A 12,790-nucleotide genomic window follows, 5' to 3' on the forward strand; every position below is an offset into this window, starting at 1 on the left:
CCCTAGTATCCACCGAATTGGATACCGCCACGAAACACAAATTTAAAAAGTAAAAGTTGTAAAAAAAAATGCTGAAAATAATTCGAAGTAGATAACAAAAGCGAGAATCATGCTCTTGTAATCTGGAACACAAAATGGTTTAAGGCCGAGATAGAGCCAAAGGAGAAACAAAAAACGGGAAAAAAGAAAGGAGTATAGGCTTTTCATTGCCACCATCGGCGTTGAAGACCCGCGCCAGGTCCCCGACCGCTCCAGTGACTCTCTGGCGGTCGGCCGGACAACGTCTCCTCCGTATAGAACTCCTCCAAGAACAGTTGGAGAGAACATTTACGAGTGCCAACCGGAAGTACACAGTGACCGCACCTTACGACGGTGCCTCAAGGTGGTACCATACGACTGCAGCTTACGACGTTCCCTCAAGGCGGTCCCTCAAGGAGGTACCTCACGAAGGAATACGAAACAAGGAGTTCAGAGTGAGGACGGACGCCCCCATCGTGCTGCTTCCCTCTTGGCGTCACACTCCCCAAGATGAAGGTAAGCCCAGAGCTGTCTCACTGCTCACACCTCACAGTACCCTAATAACACCACAGTGCTCAAGATACGTCACAGTACCTAAGTAACCTCACGGTGCCTTAATAACACCACAGTGCCTTAATAACCTCACAGTGCCTTAATAACCTCACAGTGCCTTAATAACACCACAATGCCCAAACAACATTACAGTGCCCTAGCTACAACCATCACAATAACCTACAAACATAACACTGCCCATGGTCAATATACCCTCTCCCCATGATCAATATACCCGTGCTCAATATACCTCCGTGGGCAATGTACATATATGGTCAATATACCCCCCATGGTCAATATACTTCCGTACTTAATATAAACACGTGGTCAATATACCTCAGTGGTCAATATACCCAAGTGGTCAGTATTACCCCTTGGTCAATATACCCCCGTGGTCAATATACCTCAGTGGTCAATATACCCAAGTGGTCAGTATTACCCCTTGGTCAATATACCCCCGTGGTCAATATACCTCAGTAGTAAACCTACACACATAATCGATAATATAGATCACGGTAATCAATATACCTTCGTTGCCAATATACTTCTGTGGTTAATATATATATATACACGTGGTCAATACACTTAAGTACTCTTTTTTTTTTTGGTTAATACACACGCATGGACAATTTATCGTTGATGATCACATTTATTACCAGCAGATATGTACAATCAACTCACATGTACAATCAATGTATATATATTCAATCAATGTACATGTTCATTTTACTCATCGTGGTTCAGTGGGTAGTGCGTGTGCTTGGGGAGGCCACAAGTGTGAGTTCGATCCCTTTGTATGACTTTTGTAATCAGTCAGTGCCCATACGAACACGTGGTCCAGGTGTAAACATACGAACACGTGGTCCAGGTGTAAACATACGAACACGAGGTCCAGGTGTAAACATACGAACACGTGGTCCAGGTGTAAACATACGAACACGTGGTCCAGGTGTAAACATACGAACACGAGGTCCAGGTGTAAACATACGAACACGTGGGCCAGGTGTAAACATACGAACACGTGGGCCAGGTGTAAACATACGAACACGTGGGCCAGGTGTAAACATACGAACACGTGGTCCAGGTGTAAACATACGAACACGTGGGCCAGGTGTAAACATACGAACACGTGGGCCAGGTGTAAACATACGAACACGTGGGCCAGGTGTAAACATACGAACACGTGGGCCAGGTGTAAACACACACACGTGGTCCAGGTGTAAACATACGAACACGTGGTCCAGGTGTAAACACACACACACGTGGTCCAGGTGTAAACATACACACACGTGGTCCAGGCGTAAACACACACACACACGTGGTCCAGGTGTAAACATACACACACGTGGTCCAGGTGTAAACATACACACACGTGGGCCAGGTGTAAACATACGAACACGTGCGCTAGGTGTAAACACACACACGTGGTCCAGACGTAAACACACACACGTGGTTCAGACATAAACACACACACACGTGGTCCAGACGTAAACAAACGAAGGCAAACGTTCCCTTTCTTACCCAAACGTTGCCTTCCCTCCCCGAACGTTCCCACCCCACACTTGTGAAAGCCGGTTAAGAACCACTACGGACAGCTAGTTTTTGTATCCGGATTAACGTGAATATGAAGTGAAAGGGAAGAGAGAGAGAGAAAGGGCGAGTGAAGGAAGTAATTGGAGCTAGAAGTTGGGAAAGAGAAGGAGAGAAAATGACATGTGAGAGAAAATGAGTGGTTAGAGAACGTGAGAAACGGAGGAGAAAATGAGTCCTATATACTCCTGTCTACGTTCAGAACTGGCACTATAGTTATAGTGTTATATGAAGGTAGTTCTGTGTTATATGGAGGGAGTTCTGTGTTATATGGAGGGAGTTCTGTGTTATATGAAGGTAGTTCTGTGTTATATGGAGGGAGTTCTGTGTTATATGGAGGGAGTTCTGTGTTATATGAAGGTAGTTCTGTGTTATATGGAGGGAGTTCTGTGTTATATGAAGGGAGTTCTGTGTTATATGGAGGTAGTTCTGTGTTATATGGAGGTAGTTCTGTGTTATATGGAGGGAGTTCTGTGTTATATGGAGGTAGTTCTGTGTTATATGGAGGGAGTTCTGTGTTATATGAAGGTAGTTCTGTGTTATATGGAGGGAGTTCTGTGTTATATGGAGGTAGTTCTGTGTTATATGGAGGGAGTTCTGTGTTATATGGAGGTAGTTCTGTGTTATATGGAGGGAGTTCTGTGTTATATGAAGGGAGTTCTGTGTTATATGGAGGTAGTTCTGTGTTATATGAAGGTAGTTCTGTGTTATATGGAGGTAGTTCTGTGTTATATGGAGGGAGTTCTGTGTTATATGGAGGTAGTTCTGTGTTATATGAAGGTAGTTCTGTGTTATATGGAGGTAGTTCAGTTATATGAAGGTAATTCAGTTATATGGAGGTTGTTCAATGTTATACGATGTTAATTCAGTGTTATAATATGATATAATTAATCAGTTAATTCTACCAATTGCCTAATTAGCAATTCTACCACTTAGGGTTAATAGTAATGAACTACCAGTTAATTAATCTGGCAGTTCAGTGTTATATTAGGGTAGTTCAACGTTATATAATTGTAGTTACCAGTCCCATAAGCATTTGCCAATAACCATCGAATTCAAAAATATTATTAAAATTGCATTCCACACAATGTAGAATGTTCTACTTTACAAAAAAAAAAAAACCATACATAACAAAAACATTTTTATGTTCACTTAATTAACTATTTAGAATCAACTTTCCAGCACAAATGAACCAGACAAAAAACAAACTGATTTTGTAGAGTTTAAACAAAATCAGAGTTAATATTAATTTTCAAAAATTCTTCAAATTTTTCAGGAGGGGGGGGGGGGGGAGATACTACAGAAGCCAACATGATCATTTGAATTCTTTCATTTGAAGTCATGTGGAATAGCCAGAACAATAAGCAATTACAAGGCTGGAGACATTTAACTAAATTAGGCAATTTGTTTTCAATCAAGAAAAAGGTATAATGATTTCACACGGTTATTAACGCGATAAAAATGGAAAGTTTTCATATTGATTAGTATCATAAGAATTAGGGAAAATGCGGAATGCCTATTGGTCCATACGAAGCAGCTATTATTGGTCCATACGAGGCAGCTCCTATTGGTTCATACGAGGCAGCTCCTATTGGTGCATACGAGGCAGCTCCTATTGGTCCATACGAGGCAGCTCCTATTGGTCCATACGAGGCAGCTCCTATTGGTGCATACGAGGCAGCTCCTATTGGTTCATACGAGACAGCTCCTATTGGTCCATACGAGGCAGCTCCTATTGGTCCATACGAGGCAGCTCCTATTGGTCCATACGAGGCAGCTCCTATTGGTCCATACGAGGCAGCTCTTATTGGTCCATACGAGGCAGCTCCTATTGGTGCATACGAGGCAGCTCCTATTGGTCCGTACGAGGCAGCTCCTATTGGTGCATACGAGGCAGCTCCTATTGGCCCATACGAGGCAGCTCCTATTGGTCCATACGAGGCAGCTCCTATTGGTCCATACGAGGCAGCTCCTATTGGCCCATATGAGGCAGCTCCTATTGGTCCATACGAGGCAGCTCCTATTGGTCCATACGAGGCAGCTCCTATTGGTCCATACGAGGCAGCTCCTATTGGCCCATACGAGGCAGCTCCTATTTATATGTAATCAAGATCCTCCGTGCATACGTTTAATCCATATACATAATCAACGTTGCACAATCGAGAAAATATGATTTGGTGGTAGGACTGGTTCTACACATACGCAGATGTGTGATCAAGAGAATGTTACATATACGCGCACACACACCTGGCGTAACGCCAAGGGGCCATATATATATACATATTTACACACACACACACACACACACACACACACACACACACACACACACACACACATATATATATATATATATATATATATATATATATATATATATATATATATAGGGGTACCACCACTGATTTAATTAAAGGGACCCACATCTTCGAAGAAGAAAATAAATAGTGTTCAGAGAAGACCTTGTGGATTCTCACTGAATACTTTAAATTTTTTCCTACCCTACCACAAAATAAAATATTTTTTTTTAATATTTTTTATTTGATTTTATTGCAATGCAACAGTTTACAGAGAACACACACTTATATAACAATATAACACTCAGTCTTCGAAGACCTCGTCCAGCTCCTCGGGGGTCGGGTGCGTACCCAGGATACAGCACGCATTTCCCCTCTGAACAGCGACACTCAGGCGCTGGAACATGAAATTGGCCGCTCTTGGGTCTTTAGTTTTCCCAATGAGTTCCTCGCCCAGCTCCTTTAGGAACTTAAGTGCACATTTATCCCAGGCGCCCAGAGTCTCAGAGCCTATCGGCACGAACCTGTAACAACGTTCTAGGTCCCTGTACTTGTTAGTTTTATGGGTCTCCCTGAAGGTGGCCGCCCCGCCTCCCTCAGCTGTGCTGTAAGGTAGACAGGTATCAGCCAATGTAGATACACAGGTGTAGTCCCACACGACCTGTTTACCTTCCCTCCATGGCTGCAGGGTGACTCCATCTGGGCGTTTTTTGCTGTTGTCAGGTCTGCACAACTGAGGTTCCCTTTGTGCTGGACACCCAGATGTAGCTAAACTTCTCTTGATGATGTCATTGACTGCTTCATGTCTGGCAATCTTTCCCTGTGTCTTACGACAGATGAGACCATGGCTGCCGTATTAGTCTGCCCGTGCATGGTCGCAAACACACCGGTGCTCGGTGGAGATAGGGGCGGCAAGGCGCAGGGCAACACCAATACTTAGGGCCCGATGGTCCAGGCGGGTGCCCAAGGCGGAATTAGGGACTGCCAACAGGAAGTCCCCGGCATGGGGCGCTTGCACAGCTGGGAGACGCGCTCTGTCCTTCCTGAAAGCTGCCTCCAGCAATAATGTGGCGATGTTCTCCACTATGGGGCTATCCCATTTGGACTGTTTACCGTCGTTTGGAAAAGTCGGTTGAGTGTGAGAGTTGACAAGAGTGTCCCACTGACCGCGAATTTGGGATCATGAATTCCAATGGAGTCTCTTAGGTATTCCGGTAGCATTTCCTTAACTAATTCACATGTAGCACTGGTCGAGGATAAGAATGCCGGCAATGCTAACTGTGTCGCCTTGCGAATACCTATACCCCCGAGTCTAACTGGGAGCGTTGCTTGGTCCCATTGGTCATCTTGCAGGGAGAGGTTTAACATGGTTATTGAGCTTAGGAGTAAGTCATATTGTTAATATGATTCACTCTCTGTATATATATATATATATATATATATATATATATATATATATATATATATATATATATATATATATATATATATATATATATACAGAGAGTGAATCATATTAACAATATGACTTACTAATATGACTATATGTCATATTAGTATGACTATATATATATATATATATATATATATATATATATATATATATATATATATATATATATATATATGTGTGTGTGTGTGTGTGTGTGAGTGTGTCGTACCTAGTAGCCAGAACGCACTTCTCAGCCTACTATGCAAGGCCCGATTTGCCTAATAAGCAAAGTTTTCCTGAATTAATATATTTTCTCGATTTTTTTTCTGATGAAATGATAAAGCTACCCATTTCATTATGTATGAGGTCAATTTTTTTTATTGGAGTTAAAATTAACGTAAATATATGACCGAACCTAACCAACCCTACCTAACCTAACCTAACCTATCTCTATAGGTTAGGTTAGGTTAGGTAGCCGAAAAAGTTAGGTTAGGTTAGGTAGTCGAAAAACAATTAATTCATTAAAACTTGGCTTATTAGGCAAATCGGGCCTTGCATAGTAGGCTGAGAAGTGCGTTCTGGCTACTAGGTACGACATATATATATATATATATATATATATATATATATATATATATATATATATATATATATATATATATATATATATATATATATATATATATATATATATATATATACGCCCAACACACTAGAGGACTCAGGTACGGGATCACCATAGCCCGTGCTACATGGACATTTCGTTCTGAGTAGCTAAATCTAAAATAATAACATCACACTAGAGGACTCGTAGGGAAAGAGTGGTTGGGGGGAAGGTTGTCTGTCGGAAGGTTAGCGGAAAGTGATAAAAGAATGGTATAGAGGCGCTTGAAGCTCTAAACGAAACCTTCCCTCTAGACTCTTAAAGAGTCTGGGACCAGATTCACGAAGCAGTTACGCAAGCACTTACGAACCTGTGCATCTGTTCTCAATCTTTGGCGGCTTTGTTTACAATTATTAAACAGTTAATGAGCTCCGAAGCACCAGGAGGCTGTTTATAACAATAACAACAGTTGATTGGCAAGTTTGCATGCTTGTAAACTGTTTAATAAATGTAACCAAAGCCGTCAAAGATTGAGGAAAGATATACACGTTCGTAAGTACTTGCGTAACTGCTTCGTGAATCTGGCCCAAAGTTCGTAAGTACTTGTGTAACAGCTTCGTGAATCTGGCCCCAAGCTCGTAAGTACTTGTGTAACAGCTTCGTGAATCTGGCCCCAAGTTCGTAAGTACTTGCCTAACAGCTGCGTGAATCTGGCCCCAGGTTCGTAAGTACTTGCGTAACTGCTGCGTGAATCTGGCCCCAGGTTCGTAAGTACTTGCGTAACTGCTGCGTGAATCTAGCCCCAGGTTCGTAAGTACTTGCGTAACTGCTGCGTGAATCTGGCCCCAGGTTCGTAAGTACTTGCCTAACAGCTTCGTGAATCTGGCCCCCCAACTTCGTAAGTACTTGCGTAACAGCTGCGTGAATCTGGCCCCCCAGGTTCGTAAGTACTTGCCTAACAGCTGCGTGAATCTGGCCCCCCAGGTTCGTAAGTACTTGCGTAACAGCTGCGTGAATCTGGCCCCCCCAGGTTCGTAAGTACTTGCGTAACAGCTGCGTGAATCTGGCCCCCCAGGTTAGTAAGTACTTACGTAACAGCTGCGTGAATATGGCCCCCCAGGTTCGTAAGTGCTTGCGTAACAACTGCGTGAATCTGACCCCCCAGGTTCGTAAGTACTTGCCTAACAGCTGCGTGAATCTGGCCCCCCCAAGTTCATAAGTACTTGCCTAACAGCTGCGTGAATCTGGCCCCAGGTTCGTAAGTACTTGCCAAACAGCTGCGTGAATCTGACCCCCCAGGTTCGTAAGTACTTGCGTAACAGCTGTGTGAATCTGGCCCCCCCAACTTCGTAAGTACTTGCCTAACAGCTGCGTGAATCTGGCCCCCTGGACTCTTAAGAGTCTAGAAAAACTCTTGAAAACAAATTAACTTTACCCCACTTAACAAACCAGAACAAATCCGACGCAAAACTTCTAATAATATCCAGTTTGACTAATGAAAGTTCTCTCCACAGTACTCGCAAAGACTGTCATTGTTGCAAACCAAAAAAACAAGGAACAAGAACAGGCTCTCAGAGTTGGGTGAAAGTGAGCTTAGTCATTATGGTGTGTAGCGGAGACGGGGAACATCTGGAACAAGCATCACTGGTTATGCAAAGTTTCGTCTCAGTGGAGAGGCATTCACCATCACGGTTCTTTAGAGCAGTGTCATTCACCATCACGGCTCTTTAGAGCAGTGTCATTCACCATCACGGCTCTTTAGAGCAGTGTCATTCATCATCACGGCTCTTTAGAGCAGTGTCATTCACCATCACAGCTCTTTAGAGCAGTGTCATTCACCATTAGAGCTCTTTAGACCAGCATCATTCACCATCTGCTTTTTATTGAGAAATCACTGGTGCCTCTATAGAGAGCAATTCACTATCGTGCCTCTATAGTGTATCATTCACCATCACAGCTCTTCAGAGCATCATTCACTATCTGCCTCTATAGAGAACCCTTCCTTATCGTATAGAATAATAGAGAACCATTCACTACAGTGCCTCTATATATATAGTGCCGCTGAACTACCATCATATCAAATTGAACTGCTATTATATAACAAACATTCTATAACATAACTGATTATATAACTATTATATAACTCCCATTCTATAGCACTGAAATTAGCAATGATCGGTGCCTCTGAAATCCCTCGTCTGCGTTGGTGGCCCAGGGTAGGTAAAGCTGCTGGTTCCCGTTTATATGGGCGGGGGTTCGAGGCTTCGATGGCCAAAGTGAATGATTTATGTGTGTTTAAATCACGAAGAAATGAACAGGTGATGAATACTGTGACTGACCACGAAGGAATCCGGGACAGGAAGCTCCTTAAGTGCCTTTCTTAAAGGCACTTCAGGAACTACTTAAGGAACTTAAGGAACTATATGTTTCAACTACGCTTGAAACAATCCAAGCGTAGTTGGATTGTTTTAAGCAATCCAACACTTAAGGAACTACTTAAGGAACTATATGTTTCAACTACGCTTGAAACAATCCAACGATCCTAACGTCTGGTATACCTGGCCCGGTAATTAGTCTCATAGATGAACAACCCTGTTTACAAACCAGTATTTACCCAGGTCTTTCCTGACTCTAAAACCTATCCAATTTATATCCACTGTTTCGTGTTCTATTTTTGTGTTAAAATATAGTTAAAATGCTATGTATATCGTCCATCTTCTTGAGAGATGGTTATCTTGAGATGATTTCGGGGCTTAGCGTCCCCGCGGCCCGGTCCTCGACCAGTCCTCCTTTTGGTTACACATCTTCCAGGAAGCAGCTGTCTAACTCCCAGGTACCTAATTTACTGCTAGGCGAACAGAGGCATCAGGGTGAAAGAAACTTTGCCCATTTGCTTCCGCCTCCACCGGGGATCAAACCCGGAACCTCAGGACTACGAATCGAAAGCGCTCTCCACTCAGCTCTCAGGTCCCGTACAACGAAATTAGAAAGTAGAAATCTGAACTACTGGGTTGGACAAAGCGGAAAACTCTGTTACTTGTGTTCCTGAGACAAACTAACCTAACCTAACCTAACCTAACCTAACCTTCCTTCACCTAACCTAACCTAACCTAACCTAACCTTCCTTCACCTAACCTAACCTAACCTAACCTAACCTTCCTTCACCTAACCTAACCTAACCTAACCTAACCTTCCTTCACCTAACCTAACCTAACCTAACCTAACCTAACCTAACCTAACCTAACCTAACCTTCCTTCACCTAACATAACCTAACCTTCCTTCACCTAACCTAACCTTCCTTCACCTAACCTAACCTTCCTTCACCTAACCTAACCTAACCTAACCTAACCTTCCTTAACCTAACTTAACCTAACCTAACCTAACCTAACCTAACCTAACCTAACCTAACCTTCCTTCACCTAATACACGATAGCTGAGGCCTAATATAGTACATATGTGTGCTATACTAGGCCTAGGGAATATTTAAGTTTGTGATTTAGCTTATTTTAAAAGAATTCCTTACTAGTCGCTATACTACTGTCTAAAGGGTGATGACTACGTACGAATTCGTGACTATTGATGATGGTCATAATAGGTAGTTTGTAAACAAGAGGAGAGGCTGGGTTATTCGTGTCCCTCTCTCTCTCTCTCTCTCTCTCTCTCTCTCTCTCTCTCTCTCTCTCTCTCTCTCTCTCTCTCTCTCTCTCTCTGTCTCTGTCTCTGTCTCTCTCTCTCTCTCTGTCTCTCTCTCTCTCTCTCTCTCTCTCTCTCTCTCTCTCTCTCTCTCTCTCTCTCTCTGTCTCTCTCTCTCTCTCTCTCTCTCTCTCTCTCTCTCTCTCTCTCTCTCTCTGTCTCTCTCTCTCTCTCTCTCTCTCTCTCTCTCTGTCTCTGTCTCTGTCTCTCTCTCTCTCTCTGTCTCTCTCTCTCTCTCTCTCTCTCTCTCTCTCTCTCTCTCTCTCTCTCTCTCTCTGTCTCTGTCTCTGTCTCTCTCTCTCTCTCTGTCTCTCTCTCTCTCTCTCTCTCTCTCTCTCTCTCTCTCTCTCTCTCTCTCTCTCTCTCTCTCTCTCTGTCTCTCTCTCTCTCTCTCTCTCTCTCTCTCTCTCTCTCTCTCTCTCTGTCTCTCTCTCTCTCTCTCTCTCTCTCTCTCTGTCTCTGTCTCTGTCTCTCTCTCTCTCTCTGTCTCTCTCTCTCTCTCTCTCTCTCTCTCTCTCTCTCTCTCTCTCTCTCTCTCTCTCTCTCTCTCTCTCTCTCTCTCTCTGTCTCTCTCTCTGTCTCTGTCTCTCTCTGTCTCTCTCTCTCTCTCTCTCTCTCTCTCTCTCTCTCTCTCTCTCTCTCTCTCTCTCTCTCTCTCTCTCTCTCTCTCTCTCTGTCTCTGTCTCTGTCTCTCTCTCTCTCTCTGTCTCTCTCTCTCTCTCTGTCTCTGTCTCTCTCTCTCTCTCTCTCTCTCTCTCTCTCTCTCTCTCTCTCTCTCTCTCTCTCTCTGTCTCTCTCTGTCTCTCTCTGTCTCTCTCTGTCTCTCTCTCTCTCTCTCTCTCTCTCTCTCTCTCTCTCTCTCTCTCTCTCTCTCTCTCTCTCTCTCTCTCTCTCTTTCTCATTCGGAATTGGTTATTATCGTCAATAGGATTCAGTTGCACCACCTTTATCCTCACGCTTTCACCCACCTATAAACACATGATTACCTTGGGACCCAACCACTTCGGCAGGACGGTAGAGCGACGGTCTCGCTTTATGCAGGTCGGCGTTCAATCCCCAAGTCCACCAAGTGGTTGGCCACCATTCCTTCCCCCTCCCCGTCCCATCCTAAATCCTTATCCTGACCCCTTCCCAGTGCTATATAGTCGTAATAATAAGAAGTCCTGATAATTCCCTTCCCTTCAGCCACTAGACAATCTAGAGGGTTATTAAGGCCGCCACAACCGCTTATTACCCAACCGGTAAGCAAGGCCAATCAAGCCGCTGGTGGGTTATTAAGGGCTGCCAAACCCTCAAAGTACACAGAACAGTTACAGCCCCGCTCCTGTGCCAGTAAGTCCGCTACGGGCTCACCATAGCCCGTGTTACTTGCCTCGCTCCTGTGCCATTAAGTCCACTACGGGCTCACCATAGCCCGTGCTACTTGGAATTTGTTCCGAGTAGCTGAATCTATAACAAGGTACTCAAAGACACAGATCACGACCTCTCCGTAGGGTGCAGTCGCACCTCCACAGATCTCCAGTATCAGCTCTTGATACTGGTAATGGCTCAAAAGGGCCACCGCTTACGGGCTATTCATGCCCGTGCCACCTTTTGGGTGGCTTAATCTTCATCAATCATCAATCGGAGACTATGGAGTTGCGCTCTGGTTGTCGGTCTGGAGTGGCCTCTCCAGGGTGCCAAGCCAGTGTAGGTTGATACTGGGGAAAAGCTGTTACCCATGCAGCAGGTCCCCCCCCTCTCCCTTCACGGCGCCGAAAGTCTCCAATGGAATGGCAAAAACACCTATGAACGGAGGTGGTAATACCCATATATATATATATATATATATATATATATATATATTAGTATATTTTGGTAGCAGTCTTTCCTGTAGACATATATTATTAAATATGACCGAAAAAGTAAGATTAATAATTCTAACACGAATTTTCTCAATCTTTCGTACATTTCTTTTCACTGTTAGAGGTAAATCAAAAATCAATTCTCCAAAATTCATTTTTATTTCTAGCCTGACGCGACACGAGCGCGTTTCGTAAAACTTATTACATTTTCAAAGACTTTAGTTCACAAATACACAACTGAATAGAACTTACGCATCTCCGATTTTATATCTACATTTGAGTGAGGTGGAAGGGGTGATGTGGCATTAACACAAGACAGAACAAGAGGTGGCATTAATAGGGTATTAATTTCATCAACACAAGACAGAACAAGAGGTGGTATTAATAGCGTATTAATTTCATCAACACAAGACAGAACACGAAACAATGGGTATTGAATAGAAGTGTTTGTAGAAAGCCTATTGGTCCATATTTCTTGATGCTTCTATATTGGAGCGGAGTCTAGAGGTGGGTAGAATATAGTTGTGCAATAATTGGCTGTTGATTGCTGGTGTTGACTTCTTGATGTGTAGTGCCTCGCAAACGTCAAGCCGCCTGCTATCGCTGTATCTATCGATGATTTCTGTGTTGTTTACTAGGATTTCTCTGGCTATGGTTTTGTTGTGGGAAGAGGTTATATGTTCCTTAATGGAGCCCTGTTGCTTATGCATCGTTAAACGCCTAGAAAGAGATGTTGTTGTCTTGCCTATATACTGGTTA

The 12,790-nt window shown here is 43.4% G+C and overlaps 1 protein-coding gene across 1 annotated transcript in view; it reads left to right on the top strand.

Moving 5' to 3' along the window:
- Positions 1–277: 277 nt before the first annotated feature.
- LOC123756833 (uncharacterized) overlaps positions 278–12,790 on the top strand; it is a 37,503-nt gene continuing 24,990 nt past the window's right edge. The window contains exon 1 of the mRNA XM_045740203.2: positions 278–534. Within this exon, the coding sequence (XP_045596159.2) occupies positions 529–534 (6 nt within the window). The 5' untranslated portion in view covers positions 278–528. The remainder of the gene's footprint in view (positions 535–12,790) is intronic.

This window comes from Procambarus clarkii, chromosome 26 (assembly GCF_040958095.1).
Source record: "Procambarus clarkii isolate CNS0578487 chromosome 26, FALCON_Pclarkii_2.0, whole genome shotgun sequence".
Lineage (NCBI taxonomy): Eukaryota > Metazoa > Arthropoda > Malacostraca > Decapoda > Cambaridae > Procambarus > Procambarus clarkii.